Source organism: Astyanax mexicanus, chromosome 24 (genome assembly GCF_023375975.1).
Source record: "Astyanax mexicanus isolate ESR-SI-001 chromosome 24, AstMex3_surface, whole genome shotgun sequence".
Taxonomy (NCBI): Eukaryota; Metazoa; Chordata; class Actinopteri; order Characiformes; family Acestrorhamphidae; genus Astyanax; species Astyanax mexicanus.
In genome coordinates, this window is record NC_064431.1 from 26,923,510 (window position 1) to 26,942,926 (window position 19,417).

A 19,417-nucleotide genomic window follows, 5' to 3' on the forward strand; every position below is an offset into this window, starting at 1 on the left:
TACAACATATTGATTACAGCAAACATAAAGCCTAAAATAACATTAGACTTTAGCCTAGGGAGGAAAATTCATGGTCATGATGGAGGTGATGAGCTGCTCTTCAGTATCAACAACACCACATTCATTTTGTTGTAGTATGGTCAGCAGGGTGATACCACTTCTCATTGGTGGTTGGTACATGTGGTTGCTGTGGTGTTGCTAAGTGGTTGCCATAGTGGGCTAAGCTGTTTCTAAATTGTTACTAGATGATTGCAGTGTTTTTTAAAATGGTTGCAATTAGAACTGTAGAATAGAATTTTGTACAAATGTATCACACTATTAAAAGCCATGTTCACAATATACAATATAGAGTAGTTGCTATGGTGTTGCTAGGTTATTTTTTACAGTGTTCCAGGTGGTTGCTCTAGTGTTGCTAGTTTATTACTATATTGTCCCAGGTTGTTGCTATGGTGTTGTTAGTTTATTTCTACAGTGCTCCAGGTTGTTGCTCTAGTGTTGCTTTATTACTACAGTGTCCCAGGTTGTTGCTATGGAGTTGCTAGTTTATTTCTACAGTGCTCCAGGTTGTTGCTATGTAGGGGTGGGCGATATGGCTCTAAAATAATATCACGATATTTCAGGGTATTTTTGCGATAACGATATACTTGGCGATATAGGAAAACAGAAAAATAATTAATTAATTTCAGTAATATAGTGTAAGAGTATAACAGCATAATCATAATGTGGCAAAATAAATAATATAGCATAAAATAATATAATGCAGCAAAAAATATTGCAGAATATTTAGTGCATGCATATAAACTGCAAACTAAAACAATTACACAATAAATACACCTAAAGCTTCACAGTAAATAATAGACTACTTCTTAGACAGAACATCTCTATCACGATATGGATTTTTAATATCACGATATTTCTGTGTCACGATATATTGTATACGATATAATATTGCCCACCCCTATTGCTATGGTGTTGCTAGTTTATTTTTACCGTGCTCCAGGCGGTTGCTCTAGTGTTGCTTTATTACTACAGTGTCCCAGGTGGTTACTATGATGTTGCTAGGTTATGTCTGCAGTGTTCCAGGTTGTTGCTATGATGTTGCTTGGTTACTTCTACAGTGCTCCAAGTTGTTGCTATGGTGTTGCTAGTTTATTTCTACAGTGCTCCAGGCGGTTGCTCTAGTGTTGCTTTATTACTACAGTGTCCCAGGTGGTTACTATGATGTTGCTTGGCTATTTCTACAGTGATTCAGGTGGTTACTATGGTGTTGGTAGGTTATTTTGTACAATGTTTCAGGGTGTTGCCTGGTTATTTCTACAGTGTTCCAGGTAGTTGCTGTGGTGTTGCCTGGTTATTTCTACAGGGTTTCAGGTGGTTTCTGTGGTGTTGCCTAGCTATTTCTACAGTGTTCCAGGTGGTTACTATGGACAGTGTTTTAGGGAGTTGCTTGGTTATTTTTACAGTGTTCCAGGTAGTTGCTGTGGTGTTGCCTGGTTATTTGTACAGGGTTCCAGGTGGTTTCTGTGGTGTTGCCTGGTTATTTCTACAGTGTTGAAAAAGTGATTGCTATGGCGTTGCTAACTGATTATGAATTATTTTTACTAAGTGGATGTAATAAAATCACAAGTGGTTGCTGAGGCATTGCTTAGAGCTGGGCGATGACCACAAATCAACATCACGATTAACCATGAAGGACAGACAAATTTATTTATTTATTTTTTTTGGCAAAAGCTGCTTAAGATGCAGAGATGAAACAGTGTGCTGGGTAGTTTCTGTGGTGTTGCTTTCTATAATGTTGCTAATAGGTGTATAGGTGTATTGTTACTCAATTTTTGCAATAGTATCCCAGGTGGTTTCTGTGGTGTTGCACCATTGTGTTGCACCATTGTTTTCTCAGGAAATGCACTTTTTCTAGTTGTTTCTTTGTCTTTTTAACTTTTTCATCTGAAAACTAAAAGCTGAATAACTTGCTTGTGCTGTAATCCAGGCTGTACTGCGAGTTCCAGTCGGATGTAATGACTGCAGTAGCTGGAATCGTAAAAGGAGCCTCCAAGGTAGCGCAATAAATGATCGAATCGTAAAACAGCATCATTATGAAGAATGAAGTGAAGAATCACGGTGATATTGGGTCATAAAGTCTTCTCTGTTTAACTGAAGGTAGGATGAATTAAAGCTTTGGCTTCGTTGCTGTAATTTTTCGACCTCTTTCCAGTTCGGGAATGCCATCGCTCCCCGGGGACGGATCTGTTCAGCGGTGTGGCGGTGAGTCACGGCTCAGATTGGGTCCTGGCCTGGCCCGGGTCCAGGCTCGGGGAAGTGTGCTTTTATATTTATAGAGTGCAGAGTCATTCATCTGGGCCCTGATTAGATACGCCCACTCGTGAGCGGGCAGAGAGGCTGCTGATGGCGACGGTGAGTCAGGGAACAGGTGCAGGAAGTGAGAAAGTTCTGAACTCTTTCCTATCACTCTGACTCACTGCACACGGTGCTGAGAAACAGACGAGACGAGGCGAGGCGAAGGGCACTGGGGGGTTTTCCTGTATCTCTGTGTGGGAATAGTAATAGTGCTGACGGGGCAGCGAGCTCCTGCACACGGTTTCCTTCAGCTTCATCTTTTTTTTCTCTTTTTATCTTATCTCCTCTCTTTTTTGGGCTCTTTTACATTTTATCTCTCGTTTTTTTCTCTACAGTTTCACCCTTTTTATCGCTTCTCTTCTTTTTCTCTTTTTCTTTTCTCTTCTATTTGTCCCTTTTTGTCAACTCTTCTCATCTCTTCATCTTCTCTCTTGTCTTTGCTTTTCTTTTCATTTCTCTTCTTGTCTCTATTTTCTGTTTTCTCTTCTGTTCTTTAAATTTTTATCTCTTCTCTTTTCTCCAAATTTTCCCTGTTTTCTTTTCTTTTTCTCTTTCTCTTCCCTTCTCTCTAATTTCATGTACAGCTGACAAATAATATCTACATGAAAGAACTTTTTTTCCTTCTGCAGTGATATTCTTCCTTTTTTAAACTCTGATATCAGAGAGAGAGAGAGAGAGAGAGAGAGAATCAGTAGAGAGACGGAGGGGAACTGTGACCTCATGGTTATCAGAAGGTGGGAGGGGAACTGATTAGCATAAGTGGGCAGTTTCCCATCATCAAACTCACCCCCGTAAATGTAGAAGCAGCATGACTGTCGAGAGTGTTGAGTTACTGAGCCAAACCGGAGCTCTGATGAGGTTAACCCATAGTCCAGTCTGTGTTTCGCTATTCCGAGTGGTTCTAGGTGGAGTAGTGCTGCTAGGGGATTGATATAGAGTTGCAGTGGTATCCTAAGTAAGGGCATCTCACGATATGTTAAAAAATTAAGAGACCACTTCAGTTTCTGAATCAGTTTCTCAGATTTTTGCTATTTATCGGTTTATGTTTGAGTAAAAGGAACTTTGTTTTATTCTATAAACTACAGACAACATTTCACCCAAATTTTAAATGACAATATTCTCATTTAGAGCATTTATTTGCAGAAAATGTCTGAAAAAACAACAACAAAAAAAAAATAAGATTCACAGCTTTCAGACCTCAAATAATGCAAAGAGAAAACAAGTTCATATTCATAAAGTTTTAAGAGTTCAGAAATCAATATTTGGTGGAATAACCCTGGTTTTTAATCACAGTTTTTTTTTCATGCATCTTGTCATGTTCTCCTCCACCAGTCTTACACACTGCTTTTGGATAAAACTTTATGCCTACAATAACGATGATATCACAATACTGTGTTCTGTGATACTCGATATATCAATTCTCTACGATACTTCAGCATTTTTGTTACTGAAGAGGATAAAATACATTTAAATAATCAAATAACAGGAATTAAGTCAATGGGAAGTTTCCTTAAGAAATTAAAACATGCTAAAATGTCAAAAGAAAAAAAAAAGTTTTTTTTTAAGTTTTGAGGGTAAAATATCTAAAGTAATCTGATAATGACTCAAACAAAAAGTTTAGCTTTTATTTATTTTTTTTTCCATTTTTGGTCATTGGTCATGTTGGGGGCGGCACGGTGGCGCAGTGGGTAGCACTTCCGCCTCCCAGCAAGACGGCCTGGGTTCGATTCCCGGCTGGGGCGACCCTGGTCTTTCTGTGTGGAGTTTGCACGTTCTCCCCGTGTCTGCGTGGGTTTCCTCCGGGTTCTCCGGTTTCCTCCCACAGTCCAAAGACGGCACGTTCAGGCTAATTGGAACTTGATTGAAATTGCCCCTTAGGTGTGAGTGTGTGAGTGAATGTGTCTGTGTGTCTGTCTCTGTCTGTCTGCCCTGCGATGGATTGGCGGCCTGTCCAGGGTGTATCCTGCCTTCCGCCCGATGCCTGCTGGGATAGGCTCCAGCCCCCCCCCGCGACCCTTCACGGATAAAGCGGTTGACAATGAGATGAGATGAGATGAGATGGTCATGTTGGTTAGCTCAGTTTTCTGTCACTACACACACTCACACACACACACACACACTCACACACACACACAAAACACACACACACACAAAACACACACACACAAAACACACACACACAAAACACACACTCACACACGCACTGACCTACGTACATACAAATCATATCGCGCGTAAGAGCAGCTCTGAAAAACACATGATCCGGCAGAAGAATTCCAAAACGCCGGGTTCTGTGAATGGCTGGCATAGTGCTGAAATCTCTGACATGCTTGGCACCTTGTACAGCTTTGCAGTTGACAAAATTGATGTATTAGTGGGCGCACCACTTGTGACCTTATTTCTAAATACAGCACCATAAACCTCTGACTGCCCTGTTCGCCCCCCACAGGTGCTCAGTGTTTAGAGAGTCACTAAATGCTGAACTCCAGCCGTTGTGACCAGAGTCTGCCTCCAGGCCTGCAGATCAGCGAGCTCTGACCAAAGAAAACCAGCGGAGATGATTCTAGAAGTTTAGCCTTTGGGAATCCTTTTTACTTAGGGACTGATCACTGGTTAATATATACAGCTCTGAAAAAAAAGTTAAGAGACCACTTCAGTTTCTGAATCAGTTTCTCTGATTTTGCTATTTATAGGTTTATGTTTGAGTAAAATGAACATTATTGTTTTATTCTATAAACTACGGACATTTCTCCCAAATTCCAAATAAAAATATTCTCATTTAGAGCATTTATTTGCAGAAAATGAGAAATGGCTAAAATAAAAAAGAAGCAGAGCTTTCAGACCTCAAATAATGCAAAGAAAACAAGTTCATTTTCATAAAGTTTTAAGAGTTCGGAAATCAGTATTTGGTGGAATAACCCTGGTTTTTAATCACAGTTTTTATGCATCTTGGCATGTTCTCCTCCACCAGTCTTACACACTGTTTTTGGATAACTTCATGCTTTACACTCCTGATGCAAAAATTCAAGCAGTTCAGTTTGGTTTGATGGCTTGTGACCATCCATCCTTCTCTTGATTATATTCCAGAGGTTTTCAATTTAGTAAAATCAAAGAATCCATCTCCTTGACCAGGAACAAAATTGGTAATAAAGCAGTAAAGCAACTCACCTTGGGTGTGGATGCTATTCGAACAAGCGATTACCAGAATTATTAATATTTTTTAAATCCTGTTGATTTTGAGGAAAAAAAACAGGTGTCCCACTTGTTTTTGTCCTTACAGTTATTTTATACACATGTTTATTCCATATATATACAGGGGTTGAACAATAAAACTGAAACACCTGGTTTTAGACCACAATAAATTAAAAAAATGATTTGTTCAGCCGTGGTTTTATGTTTTTTGAATACAATCCAGGTTAGCACCCGAACATCCCTTTCAGACAGCTTCCTCCTGCGTCCACAGTTAATCCTGTTGGATGTGGTTGGTCCTTCTTGGTGGTATGCTGACATTACCCTGGATACTGTGGCTCTTGATACATCACAAAGACTTGCTGTCTTGGTCACAGATGTACCAGCAAGACGTGCACCAACAATTTGTCCTCTTTTGAACTCTGATATCACCCATAATGTTGTGTGCATTGCAATATTTTGAGCAAAACAGTTCTCCTACTCTGCTAATTGAACCTTCACACTCTGCTCTTACTGGTGCAATAATGTGCAATTAATGAAGATTGGCCACCAGGCTGCTCCAATTTAGCCATTAAAAAACCTCCCACACTAAAATGACGGGTGTTTCAGTTTCATTGACCAACCCCTGTATATGTTTACGCCACTATCTGTCAGCAGTCAGTGACTTGCTCTAGATAGGTCTTGATTCTGCACAAGAGATTGGGTCTGAAAGTGAGAGAAATGGGAAACGAGGGAAATAAAGAGCTAGTGTGTGTGCTCACAAGTGTGTGTGTACGAGTGCAGAGGGGGCTGCTGGATGGTTGAAGGACGTGTGTGAATGTCATCTGGCCATCCGTCATGCAGAGAGGCCCCCAGGGCCGGTGCTAATACCAAAAGCAGCTGCGTGGAAAAGAGCCCGGGGGGACGGCTCACTCTCATAGCCCCTGGCGCATCCTCCAGCTCCTCCAACATCAACACACATTCCTCCTCCATCAGCCCTAAAGCTGCCAAACAACTAGCGCCGTTCCGCGCTCGTTACAGAACACGCTTTATTTTAGACGCACGGAGGAGCAAATCCAAGCGCCTCGCCGAGGACGACGAGCCCGGCTTATTTTTATACTGGTGACGTTTTTTACTGGTTCCTGTCTGTGGTTGTTTTTAAGTTTATGGATATTTAAGGGTGTTTGTTCCCATCTGTTGGAGCCCCTGTCCCTCTAAAACACCTGATCCAACTGTTTTGTTGCAACTGTCTGTATTAACCTCCTAGAACCTGGCGTCCACATGTGTGGACGTCACATTTTGGGTTGTCTAGACCACAACACTATATTTTGCTCTACAAGGGCCTGGTGTCCTTGTATGAGGCCATTATACTGACACCTAGTGGCAGTGACAGAAGAGTTTAATATGTTACAGTTTCGATTTAATTCAGAAATTTAAATGAACATTTAAAAAATACATTTTTTTTTTACTATGTTATGTTTTTGAGTTAAAGCAGCATCTCAAATGAGTCCTGTTGCTCAAAGGGGCACAAATGTTCTTTCTACTTTTGTTTGCACTCAAGCAAAAAATGCTGCTGTGTTCAGGCACAAAATAAAAATGTTTTTGATAGAAATCAAACTTCTTTTGATTTCTATCAAAATGTAAATATATATTCTGTATATAAATAAATAAATATTTTATTGGTGGATGCTACAATGTTAATTGCAATCGCATTTCAGGTTTCTATAGTGTTTTTGTTCAGTGGTTGCTAGTACGTCTCACTTTAACTACCTGAAACTCTCTCTTTTCTCACTTTAAACTCCTGAAATTCTCACTTTGGCCACTTGAAATTCTCTTTTTTCCCTTCAAACTCCTGAAAGTCTCACTTCAACTACCTGAGACTCTCTTTTCTTCCTTCAGTTTCCTCAAGTCTCACTCCATTCTCATGTCAGCTAACTAGAAGTCTCACTCCAACCACCTGAAAGTCATGTAAAAACTCCTGAAAGTCTTAATTTGACCACCTGAAAGTCTCATTGTATTTTCACTTCAACCACCTTTAAGTTACGCCAACCATCTGAAATTCAAGTAAATATCTTATTCCACTTTACTCAAACCTCCTGCAAGTCTTCCACCTTCTAAAACTCTTTTCTCACTTCAAACTCTTAAAAGTCTCCCTTCGACCACCTGAAAGTCTTGTTTTTTCACTTCAACCACCTTTAGGTCTCACTTTATTTTGATGTCAACTACTTAGAAGTCTCACTTTCAACCACCTGACAATTATTCTGCTTTACTTAAACCTCTTGCAAGTCTTACTCCAATCTCACTCCAACCACCTAAAAGTCTCTCCAATCTCACTCCAAGCACCAGAGTCTAATGCCTGGATCAGACTACACAAATCTAGCACGATTTTGACCAGATTTTGTCGGAGCCAACAAATTGCCTGACAGTCCGTTGAAGACTTTCAATTTTTTCAGTTTGACGTGCTCTCTGGCAATGATTCTTTTCTCCTGTTTCGCAAAGACCTGTGAACTGACACAAGGACGTAGATGATGATTGGTCGGAGACTAACGTGTAGTGTTGCCAGTTCCGACAGTACGACACAAAGATTCCTGCTTAGTCTGACATAGTGAACATCGTGTGAGAAAAAACATTGTGTAGTCTGAACTTGGCATTACTCCACTTTCTTTCTAGTCCCATAAAAATCTTTCTCCACTCTCACTCCATCAACAGAAAGTCTCACTTCACTAATGCCTTCTGATATATCACTCAGAATAAATTCAACTTAATTTCTGAAAATCTGAGTGTCAGGTGTAATTATACCATGATTTAATTTTCTCTAGATGCAGAACTTTGTGTTAAACAAGATGTGTCATCTTTATTTACGTATTTCTTTCTTTCATCAGGCTGTTTGCTGGTAGCATCCCCAGGATGACCTTCATCAGCGTGGGTGGCTTCATCTTCCTCGGAGCTTACGAGAAAGTCCGTCGCATGATGTTATAGTCAGATACCCTGTGGAAGACTGGGATCTGGCTGAGTCTCACGTAGGGTCAGATCTCTCTCATTAAGACCTGATGGAGAGATCCTGAGACTCTGACGTCTGCTCTGAGGAACTACACCACAGTACTGACCTCAGATCTGCAGAAACGGACAAATCTGACGACACTGTGAAGCGAGGCGTAGGGCGCAGGTCATACCAGGAGAGGGGACCCAGCAGTGGCCTTCTGGGGGCAATAGCTGGCACACCTGGTGCTGGAGGAACCATCAGCAGATCACATTACCCAGCGGTTTGCATTCCTGGCCATCGATGCACTGCATATTAAGTTTAACGGCCCGAGTTCCAGGGATTTTAAAGCGCGGCTCGTTTTCAGAAGGACATGCCATCCTGATCGTGTGTGTGTGTGTATATTTGTGAATGTGTGTGAATGTAACATTAAAAGTGTTTTATGCTGAAACCTGTGTGTCGTCTCTTTCGTGTGTCATATAGATATTACTTTAAACTAGTGCTGTGCGATATGACGATAAATTACGTGGGGACGATAGAAAATAGTTTCTACAGTAATTTCATCAGTTATTCATGCAAATATATAAAGTAGCCTACGATGAAATGTATTGGAGTGGTCACTTTGCATAAACTCAGTTTATATAAGTGATAATAAAGTAATCTTTGCAAAAAAATTGATTTTGCAACATGATACTGCTTTACGTTATTTGACGGACACGCGCGGACATGCCGGTTTGCGACATGCTTTACGTTATTAAACTCATAAGAGCTGAACAATGGAGACGCATTGTTCTTTTGAAAAAATTAGCTACTGCCTCTACCTCATCTATTTTCATTTGATACATATATATTGCTGCACTAAAATGCAGTAATTCTCATTTGTGAAAGTTGGGTTTAATGTCACTTTAAAATAAAGTTGGAAAAAAGTAAGCAATGATATTATTTTGTCATATTTTTCAAATAATAACTGAAAATATACTTAAATGTATGTTACATATATCATGATATATATCGTTATTGTGATATAAAAAAAATACATATCGTGATATACAGTGATGTCAGTAACGCGTTACTCTAATCTGACTCTTTTTTCAGTAACGAGTAATCTAACGCGTTACTATTTCCAATCCAGTAATCAGATTAAAGTTACTTATCCAAGTCACTGTGCGTTACACTCTCTCTCTCTCTCTCTCTCTCTCTCTCTCTCTCTCTCTCTCTCTCTCTCTCTCTCTCTCTCTCTCTCTCTCTCTCTCTCTCTCTCTCTCTCTCTCTCTCTCTCTCTCTCTCTCTCTCCACCTCACACACACACACACACACATCGCGTAATCCATAAAGTAACTAAGTTTTTTTTAAGGAGTAATCAGTAATCGGATTACTTTTTCAAAGTAACTATACCATCACTGCTCTAGGCTGTGTCATATATGCGTATCAGTTTAACCCTCTATTGTTTCCTGGGCTTGTAGAGCTGATGTCATGTAGGATTTTCTGGTATGAGAGAGGCAGTCAGACAGCTTGTCTTTCTTAAAGCTTTTCTGAATTCGTTTTTTTTCCGTTATGATCAACAGGAAGCCAGGTATGCGCCGGTCGCTGTCGACGTCCAGCAGGGATGAAATTATTCGCTGGTTTAAAGAGGAGCAGACCCTCAGAGTTTGTTTACAGCAAGGCGAGAGTCGAGTTGCCCCCTGGTTTCATGGTGAGTTCAAAGTGTGGGCCATCTGTGAGCTTTAATCCAAGAAAAACCTCTCTCTCTCTGTCTAAGTGTTCTGCTTATAATTACTGGGTTTGTTATTATTATTATTTCAAAGGATTAATGCTATTTCTTTATATTTGTTTGCAATATTACTAACATAATAAATAATTATCTTACAGTCAATAAATTGAAATACGTGATTAAACGTTTTTGATTTGAGCTCTTTCTCTTTGTACACAGGTATTATTACTCGTGAGGAGGCGGAGGATTTGCTGAAGTCAGGCAGCGCTGGACGCTTCCTGGTCCGTGTTAGCGAGAGGATCTTTGGATATGTTCTTTCTTACAGAACATAGTCTATGACTCCTGCAAGTTTGGGCAAATTTCACTGTATTGTTTATTTTATATTAATTGTTTTTTTTATTCATGTTTAAAATTAAATTTCTCATGATTTTCCCATAATGCCAAAACAGGTCCACTACCATTTGAAAGAGTCTGTCCTAGGCTATCACCTCTGCAAGTTTGGGCATATTTCATGCTTAAAATTAAATTTCTCATGATTTTCCTCTAATGCCAAAACAGGTCCATGACCATTTGAAAGAGTCTGTCCTAGACTATGACTCCTGTAAGTTTGGGCAAATTTCACTGTATTGTTTATTTTATATTAATTTTTTATTTTTTTTTACTCATGCTTAAAATTAAATTTCTCATGATTTTCCCATAATGCCAAAACAGGTCGATGACCATTTGAAAGAGTACAACATAGGCTATCACCTCTGCAAGTTTGGGCAAATTTTACTGTTTTGTTTATTTTTAATATTTGCTAGTATCAGATGTAAATTCTTTCTCCAATAAGCCATCACAGGGCCACTGTGAGGCAGTCCTATCAGTTCCTCAGGCTATCAGCACTGCGTATTTCTGCAGGTTTCACTATAGATAGCCCCTTGCACTTGAGGTATTGGATTTAAGGTGATGGTTTTAAACTCACACCCCCTGTTTCTAGCACAGGTGTCTTTAACAGGTGATTTCTAGACTAGACTGTTTAGAAATATGCTGAGCAGTTTAATGGTGGAACAGTTAAGTGGACCTTTTTGTTTTATTTGTTTTGTCATTATTGGAAAATCATGAGAATTTTCATTTAAAGCATGGATTAAAAAAAAATAATAATATAAAATAAACAATACAGTAAAATCTACCCAAACTGTCAGTGGTCATAGCCTAGGACAGACTCTTTCAAATGGTAGTGGACCTGTTTTGGCATTATGGGAAAATCATGAGAAAATTTATTTTAAGCATGAATAAAAATAAAAATGAATATAAAATAAACAATACAGTGACATTTGCCAAAACTTGCAGGAGTCATAGCCTAGGTTGGACTCTTTCAAATGGTCATTGATCTGTTTTGGCATTATGGAAAAATCATGAGAAATTTAATTTTAAACATGCATACATTTTTTTATTAATATAAAATAAACAATACAGTGCAATTTACCCAAATTTGCAGAGGTAATAGTCTAGGATGGACTCTTTTAAGAGGTACTGGATCTGTTTTGGCCTTTTGGGAAACTCATGAGAAATTTAATTTGAAGCATGGATTGAAAAAGTAATATTAATATAAAACTCTCTCTCTCTCTTAAAAACCGATGGGATTGTTATGGTATTATATCAAATAGATAATGTACTGCACTAAATCTACAGTGAGGTGAGGTTTTCTTCTCGTTTCTGGGCTTAATGTATGTCTGAATTAATATAACCGACTGAAACGTGTCTGTCTCTCTCTGTGTTTTTTAGCGTGCTCTCCTCCTGCGCGTCTGTTTACCGTAAAATCGCGCGTATACGCGCGGATAGCTTGACTCCGGTAAAACACCAGCATAGATATACTCCTTAATAACTGCCCACATCTTCCCCAAGGTACACAATAAGACACTTCAGCAGATCCCCATCGGGAATCCTCACGAATCTCCCGATTAGCCACTCCGGGCCTGGACACACTGACAAAGTTGTAATTAACTGATTTCCAATTTCCAGTCTTCATTATGCATCTTTTAATAATGCTTTTTCCGCCCAATTCCTTCGGAGGGGAGTGCAGACAAATGTTCTCAGTCTTCAAACTGATTGGGCATAAAAAAGGCCACTGCAAATTTCATATTTCTTTATTTGTGGATTTCATGCATCTGTTTGCCAGTATTCATAGTGCTGTCATTATCAGCCAGCATTGGCAGAGCAGCCAAAAAAATATTGAGAGCATGTGTGCTGTTTGACAAAAAGGTTAATTTATATAAAATAAAAAAACACTTGAGGCTTGTAGTGTAAAGACAGCCACTGACACTGGTGATTTTTTTTTCGATTTTATATAACATTTTATTATTTTATTGTTTATTCTATTATAATTCTGGTCTAAGTGATTCCTAAATGGCCAGTGAGTTTATTTAACTGCGACTGAGTGAATACAGCCCAAACCCAAGGTGTGTTAAAAACAGTTTTTTTAGTCCGGTGTTCTGTCGAATTTTGCTACCCATCGATACATGCTTCCCAAAGGTACTGCGCATGCGCCGACCTACACAATTTAATTCTTTCTCGTGTTTTATGTATAATTAATCTGGTTTAGGGGGCGTTATGTGCATTAAACAACCTGGACGCACTATCATTGCACAGAAGTGTAAATGGAAACTAAAAATTACACTTATTATCATAAATAAATACAAAAGCAGTTTGTAATGAGCTATATTTACTATAACTTTGCCATGGTACAATGAATTATGCACTCCAAATCTAATAACGTACATCTACTGGAATATCACTGGGTACATGCCCTAAAATAGTGCTTCTTTTGTATTTTTACAGTTAAATATTCATTGGGGCAGCACGGTTCGACAAGGTAGCAGAATTCGACAGAACGCCGGCCCTCTTTCTCCAGTCCAGCTCCGCCCGCCCTCTCATCAACAGACTTTTGGAAGAAACCAAAGTCACTGGAAAAGAGGGGGAGATCTGAGATTTTGAGGCATGATATTTAATATAATTAAAATAATATATTTCACCGTTCCTATTAAATTATGATTATTTACGTTTATATCTCACGTTTTAATACAATATAACATATAATGAATATATTAAAACACACAAATTAAAAACCTTTCGGGCAACAAAAAAACCCCGAACCTAGTTTTGAATGGTCGTGGCTCCACTCCACTGAATCAGTAGCCACAAGAAAGACGTCCTTTTCTCCGGGAGCTGCATGGGGACTGCAGGAGTCCAAAGCCTCGCTGTGTTTTATGGGGAACAGTTATTAATATTGGGTCAAATAATCCAGTATTTCTTCACTCTGGTGCTGAAGGTCCGCTGCGCTGCACTGTGTTTCCCCTTTACTCTGTTTTCATTTAAAGTCCCTCAGTCTTAAAACAGCGGCACTAGCCGGCCTCCAGCGGGCCTTCAGCACCGATAGTGATTATTACCCTGCCGGATTAGATTAGAGCAGCGCGGCGGAGCTCTGTAAGTCCCGGTGAGTAATTTAGTTAGCTGACTGTTTCAGCTCTCGGTGAAGCGCGGTCTTATTATGATACTTAAACGGCGCTGGGTGTTTGTTTTGTTTGTGAACGAGCAGATGCTGCTGCAGGTAATCGAGCTAACTGTAGCTAATTAGCTTAGCCAGCCATCCTCCACTCGCTAGCTCGCTAACGTTAGCTATCTTACAGCGTTATTCGCCATTAACACGCTTTAAATAGTCTTACCACTATTTAAAGACTATTTAAAGCATGTTAATGGGTGTTTGTTTTGTTTCTGAACAAGCAGGTGCTGCTGCAGGTAATCGAGCTAACTGTAGCTAATTAGCTTAGCCGGTTGAGCTAACTGTAGCTAATTAGCTTAGCCAGCCATGCTCCACTCGCTAGCTCGCTAACGTTAGCTATCTTACAGCGTTATTCGCCATTAACACGCTTTAAATAGTCTTTAAATAGTGGTAAGACTATTTAAAGCGTGTTAATGGCGAATAACGCTGTAAGATAGCTAACGTTAGCGAGCTAGCGAGTGGAGCATGGCTGGCTAAGCTAATTAGCTACAGTTAGCTCAACCGGCTAAGCTAATTAGCTACAGTTAGCTCGATTACCTGCAGCAGCACCTGCTTGTTCAGAAACAAAACAAACACCCAGCGCCGTTTAAGAGCTGATTCATGACCTTTTCTCCCAGCACAGGGTGTGTTTTTCTCAATCAGCAGCAGCTTTTAAACCACGCTGTAGTTCAGTAATAAGATCGCGTTTCACCGAGAGCTGAAACAGCCAGTTAGCTAACGGTAGTCAAAATACCTAACAGGCCTGAGAGCTCCTCTCGGTACTCCGGTCTAATTCGGCAGGGTTTTTGTAGATATTTAATTTCTGAATCTTATTAATACTGAATTAAAGTATGGTAATCTGGCTAATGTTAAAAAGTCAACTAGCTTTTTACCAAAACACTTTTAGTTAATTTATACCCAATTTTAGCGGTGTGTTCCCACAAGACGAATAAAAAAAATAAATAAAAAAAATATTGGCGGCCGTCTGCGCATGCGCGAATATTGGCGGCCGTCTGCGCATGCGCGAATATATACACTCGGCCGCTAATATTCGCGCATGCGCAGAAGGCCGCTAATATTCGCGCATGCGCACTCGGCCGCTAATATTCGCGCATGCGCAGAAGGCCGCAAATATTCGCGCATGCGCAGACGGCCGCAAATATTCGCGCATGCGCAGAAGGCCGCTAATATTCACGGCCGCAAATATACAGCGTGATTTAAAAGCTGCTGCTGATTGAGAAAAACACACCCTGTGCTGGGAGAGAAGGTCGTGAATCAGCTCTTAAACGGCGCTGGGTGTTTGTTTTGTTTCTGAACAAGCAGGTGATGCTGCAACTGGATTTTATAAAGAGATGAGAAAAGAATGCTTTCGTCGTGGATTTAACATGAAAAGGTAAGCTGCTGTTATGTTCTGATCTGTGCAGGCAGTTTATGCACTTAACGTAACTCCGTTAGACAACTAACTTACAGAGCTAGCGTTTGTTGTGTCTCCGGCTTAGTTTTCTGCAGTCCATGATTTATTAGCTAAGGTGTTTAGTTTATTTTGACCCCAAACAGCAGCATTCACTGCATTTTGCATACTATTAACTAACCGCGTGAATCCACTGTACGTGCAAGTTAGCGTTAACTTCATCACGAACGAGTAACGGATTAGTAAACACACTCTTGTCTTTTTTTTTGAATCCTCACAGTTTCTGTCAGAAAACACTGAAAGAAAACTTCTCCTCTGTCTCTGTTTATACAGCGATGGTTTGGGTTTAAAGCTGGGTTTGTTGTGCTGGATATTTGGTTAGGAGCAGATTTTATAAGATGTGTGGCTGCATAATTGTGAACTGAGATCGCGGTCTGTGAAGTTACACCCGCAGCTAACCAGTGACTTTAAAAAACAAATAAACACAGCTGTTACTGGACTTTATGGGTTTTAAAAAATGAGTTAATTACTTTTAAAAGACTAGGCTACTAATGTTGGCCCTGCTGAGTCCAGCTGATCATCCAGAAATAAACATTACCTATGCTGGTCAAAAGCTATTTAAAGAGCTAACCTCCCAGGGTGTGTTTGTTTTTTTCTGGTTTTGAGCATTTTTTTAAGGAGGGAGTGTACGTCTGTGCTGCAGTAGAAGAGTGTAATTTTAGAAAAGTTCCTGTATTTGTCTCACTGTCTTAGATAGAATAGACTTTAAACATGTTACTAAAAATTAACACTGGACCGTGTTTTTAAATACTTGCCATTCTGGATGTCCTGAACATTTTCATGCATATTTTTATGTCGGTTAGTTTTATTTATATAAAGTAAGACCTGTAGATCTACTTTATTGGATAAATTGATACAGCTACCATGAACTGTTTTGTTTCTGTTCTGTAAAATCAGGCCCAGTTCCAAAAGACACAACATCCTCAGTGTCCTGGAGCTCCAGCTGAAGCACTGGCCAGTAGACCAAACAGGTCCTCGCTGTAAGGTGAACCAATTTATCACTATACCTTAAACAGAACCATGTAGCGGAGTGGGAGAAGTGCTGCTACCATAGGAATGAACGCAGCAGCAGCACCAGTTCACCATTCAACGTTAAACAAGGAACTGTCCCTGGCACATCTTCCAACCGTGTACCAGGTTCTGTATTCACTACAAGTTATGTATATGTTTTGCATATTCATGAGAAAAGATCTCATTTTATAGAACACTGGCACTTATTTAAATGCTTTGTTTTGCAATTCTAGCCCAATAGGGAAAAGTATTTACTTAAGAGCATATAAATTGTACTTGTTTTCTATTGTCTACTTTGTAAGTTTTATCAAAAAAGGGCACCATTTTATTTATTTCTATTTGTTTTTAAGGGTGTGTTTATTTATTTATTTATTTTTTAAGTTTGAGGGTGCATTGTGTCAGTACCTAAACTATGTTGGAGAAAGCTTTCTAAAAGTCACTAGATGTTCTCACTGTTTACAGTAGTTTTTTTTTGCTTGTTTCTGGTTGCATTTTAACCACAAATGGAACATTTTAAGTGAAAACAAATTAAATAAGAACTAGTTTTTAACCATTTCTTTATCATCTTTAGTTTGATTTTTAGTAGGGGGAAAAAAATCGATTTAAATCGAAAATTGGATTTAAAAAAAAAAAATCTAAGATTTTTTTTTTTCGGCCATATCGCCCAGCTCTATACTCTAGTTTAGAGGTTTTTTTTATAAAACACACCTAAGGAAAATAGCAGGTATTAATAAAGCTATTGATTCCATACTTTTAAAAAGGTAATGATTTTCTTTAACTATATAAATGTTTTAATCGTTTTGTGTATTGTATGCTTTTAATTGCTTCCTGTTTTGTATTTGTGTTCATGTACTTAAGGCTTTAATCCTTTTATCTTGATATTGTTTATCTTTTGATGTTTATTAATTACTTAACTGTATTTATCTTTATATAGTATACTGTTAGTGTTTTAATCCATACACTTTTTGTATATATTTCTTTTATTGCTTAGTTACTTGCTTTATTAATGGTTATTGTATTGGTGTTTTAGTCTTATTTTGGGCTTATATTCATTAAAAACATTTTAACGTTTGTCTTTTAGTGCTTTAATCAATTAATATTGTACTTACCTTTTACTATTTTACTATTAATCTTTCTGTACTTAATTATACATTATTTTTTATTTATTTTTTTTATAAAATTAAAGGCGGGTTTATTAATTGTATGTCTTTATACGGGATTTTATATTTGCATTGTATATATTTTTGTTTCATTTAATGTTTATGCTCTTTGTCTTTTTCAGATTTTTACATTTTTAATTTGTGTATTGACCCAAGGAGTATGGGTTCCTCTCAAGGTTTCTATCTCTCTTTCTGAGAGAATTTTCTTTGCCGCTGTTTTTTTTTAACTGTTCTTAATTTTGTTTGTTTCTTAACTTTGTCAATAAATGTTTTTTTATTGCTATCACTTTTGTCTGTTTATTTGATCACACTATCGCTAAGTTTCTTGAAATGTGTTTATGGAAAAAAAATAATTTTAATATTTTATTAAATGTGGATTTGATGCCCACATTCAACCACTTTTTAACACTTCAACTAAACACTGAAAGAATAAATCAGAAATTATTGATTTCTTATTAATGTAATGAACAGAGATGTTCTGAAGTTAAAAGCTGATTATCCCATGTGTCTCATATTCCCAAATATGATAAGGTTGATAAGGTCATGTCAGCTCCAAGGACAATTTCAGTTTTGTATTTCAGTGAAAGTTATTCCTTTAATTGAATTTATATAAATAATGTATCTGGTAATATACAAAGGCTCTCAGTGTTGTTACACCTTTTTGTTATACTTAAAACCAAAGTGTAATTTTCAACAACTCGCCTCTATGTGATGTTTGACCACTTAGGAATTACACTGACATTACTTCTACAAGTCATGGGATAGTAGGTTTGAGGCTGATCATGAAGTGTTACCTCAATGTATTGGCCAGTAATTTATTATTGAAGGTTATTCATTCAAATTTATTGTGACTGGTGGTCTGCCTACAATTGTCTGTGCAACTCTGAGAAATATCTATATACAACTTTTAAAACGATTAAAGCTTTGGGATTTACATGTGCAAAATTAAGCCCTGCATACAGAAATATACTGATAACTTTCTGATGCTTTAAAAAATAAGAATCAAAGGAATCAAATTCCAAAAGATAAGCATTAGCATTTCAGAAGTACTGTCCGAGGTCAGCATACACACTAGAAAAACAGAGAAAAAAAATCACAGTTCTTACAGTCTGCTTGTCTTACCAGGTTCCATGAGACACTGCAGTATCCCTTTATTCATCCAATAACATAAATTATACATTAATAAAACATCTGTTTTATTGGACAACGCCTGGGTCCGGACCCGGACCGCAGTCTGCATATATGTGATCCCTGGCCTCGACCATATACACGGTTTTGTTTTATCAAACCACTCCTTGCTGCCCTGCAGAGAACAACAGGTTCAATATTCAGTTTTACAGTGTTAAATATGTCAGGTCAAGAAACACTTTCTTTATTTTATATTTTTTTTATAAAAACAAGTATTTATGTTAAGTGAAATCAAGAAAGACCATATTTTATTTTTTATAAAAAAAATTATTTATGTTAAGTTAATTCAAGAGAAATGGTCTTTTAATTTTATAAAAATAAATAGTTCAACTTTAAATGTCTAGAGATACATTGATGCTGTTAAAAATGCATTTTCCAATAAAGGGAGTATTGGCAAAACTGGTTATAATTTTTATGTTAAGGCGGCGGGACGTGGTGTGTGCAGCTGCTGAAAGTAACTAATAAAGTAACTTGTAACTTAAAATCAAGTAATCCATAAAGTAACTAAGTTACTTTTTAAAGGAGTAATCAGTAATCGGATTACTTTTTCAAAGTAACTATACCATCACTGGTGATATATGATTTTTCCCATATCGCCCAGCACTACTTTAAACAATGGAAAAGTGCCATCTGTGGAGTGGCTCTTTTTGAATGGGACTGAAACTAGTAGGAATAGAGCTGGTGAAATCTTTATGAGAGAGTGATTTTGTGCAAAGAACTTGATGAAAATGTAACATTTCGTACCTTGTGTTAAAACAGCTAATATGTCCCTTTTAAATTGTGTTCAATTTTTATCCCAAATGGCTTCGAATTATTAATTTTTTTTTACACTGACTTCCATTAAAACTAATTA

General features: G+C 38.1%; 3 protein-coding genes across 5 annotated transcripts in view; all 3 read left to right on the forward strand.

Moving 5' to 3' along the window:
• Window positions 1-8,954, forward strand: part of slc25a26 (solute carrier family 25 member 26) — a 69,588-nt gene extending 60,634 nt beyond the window's left edge. The window contains exon 10 of the mRNA XM_022682370.2: window positions 8,406-8,954. Coding sequence (XP_022538091.1) covers window positions 8,406-8,502 — 97 coding nt within the window. The 3' untranslated portion in view covers window positions 8,503-8,954. The remainder of the gene's footprint in view (window positions 1-8,405) is intronic.
• The window catches only part of LOC103029679 (solute carrier family 2, facilitated glucose transporter member 9-like), a 1,095,244-nt gene that overhangs the window by 686,424 nt on the left and 389,403 nt on the right, over window positions 1-19,417 (forward strand). The gene's annotated exons all lie outside the window — the stretch shown is intronic.
• LOC111193738 (SH2 domain-containing protein 4B-like) lies at window positions 9,941-10,971 on the forward strand. The gene is made up of 2 exons (XM_022675494.2): window positions 9,941-10,196; window positions 10,434-10,971. The coding sequence occupies exons 1-2, from the start codon at window positions 10,058-10,060 to the stop codon at window positions 10,544-10,546; spliced, it is 252 nt and encodes an 83-aa protein (XP_022531215.2). The 5' UTR covers window positions 9,941-10,057; the 3' UTR covers window positions 10,547-10,971.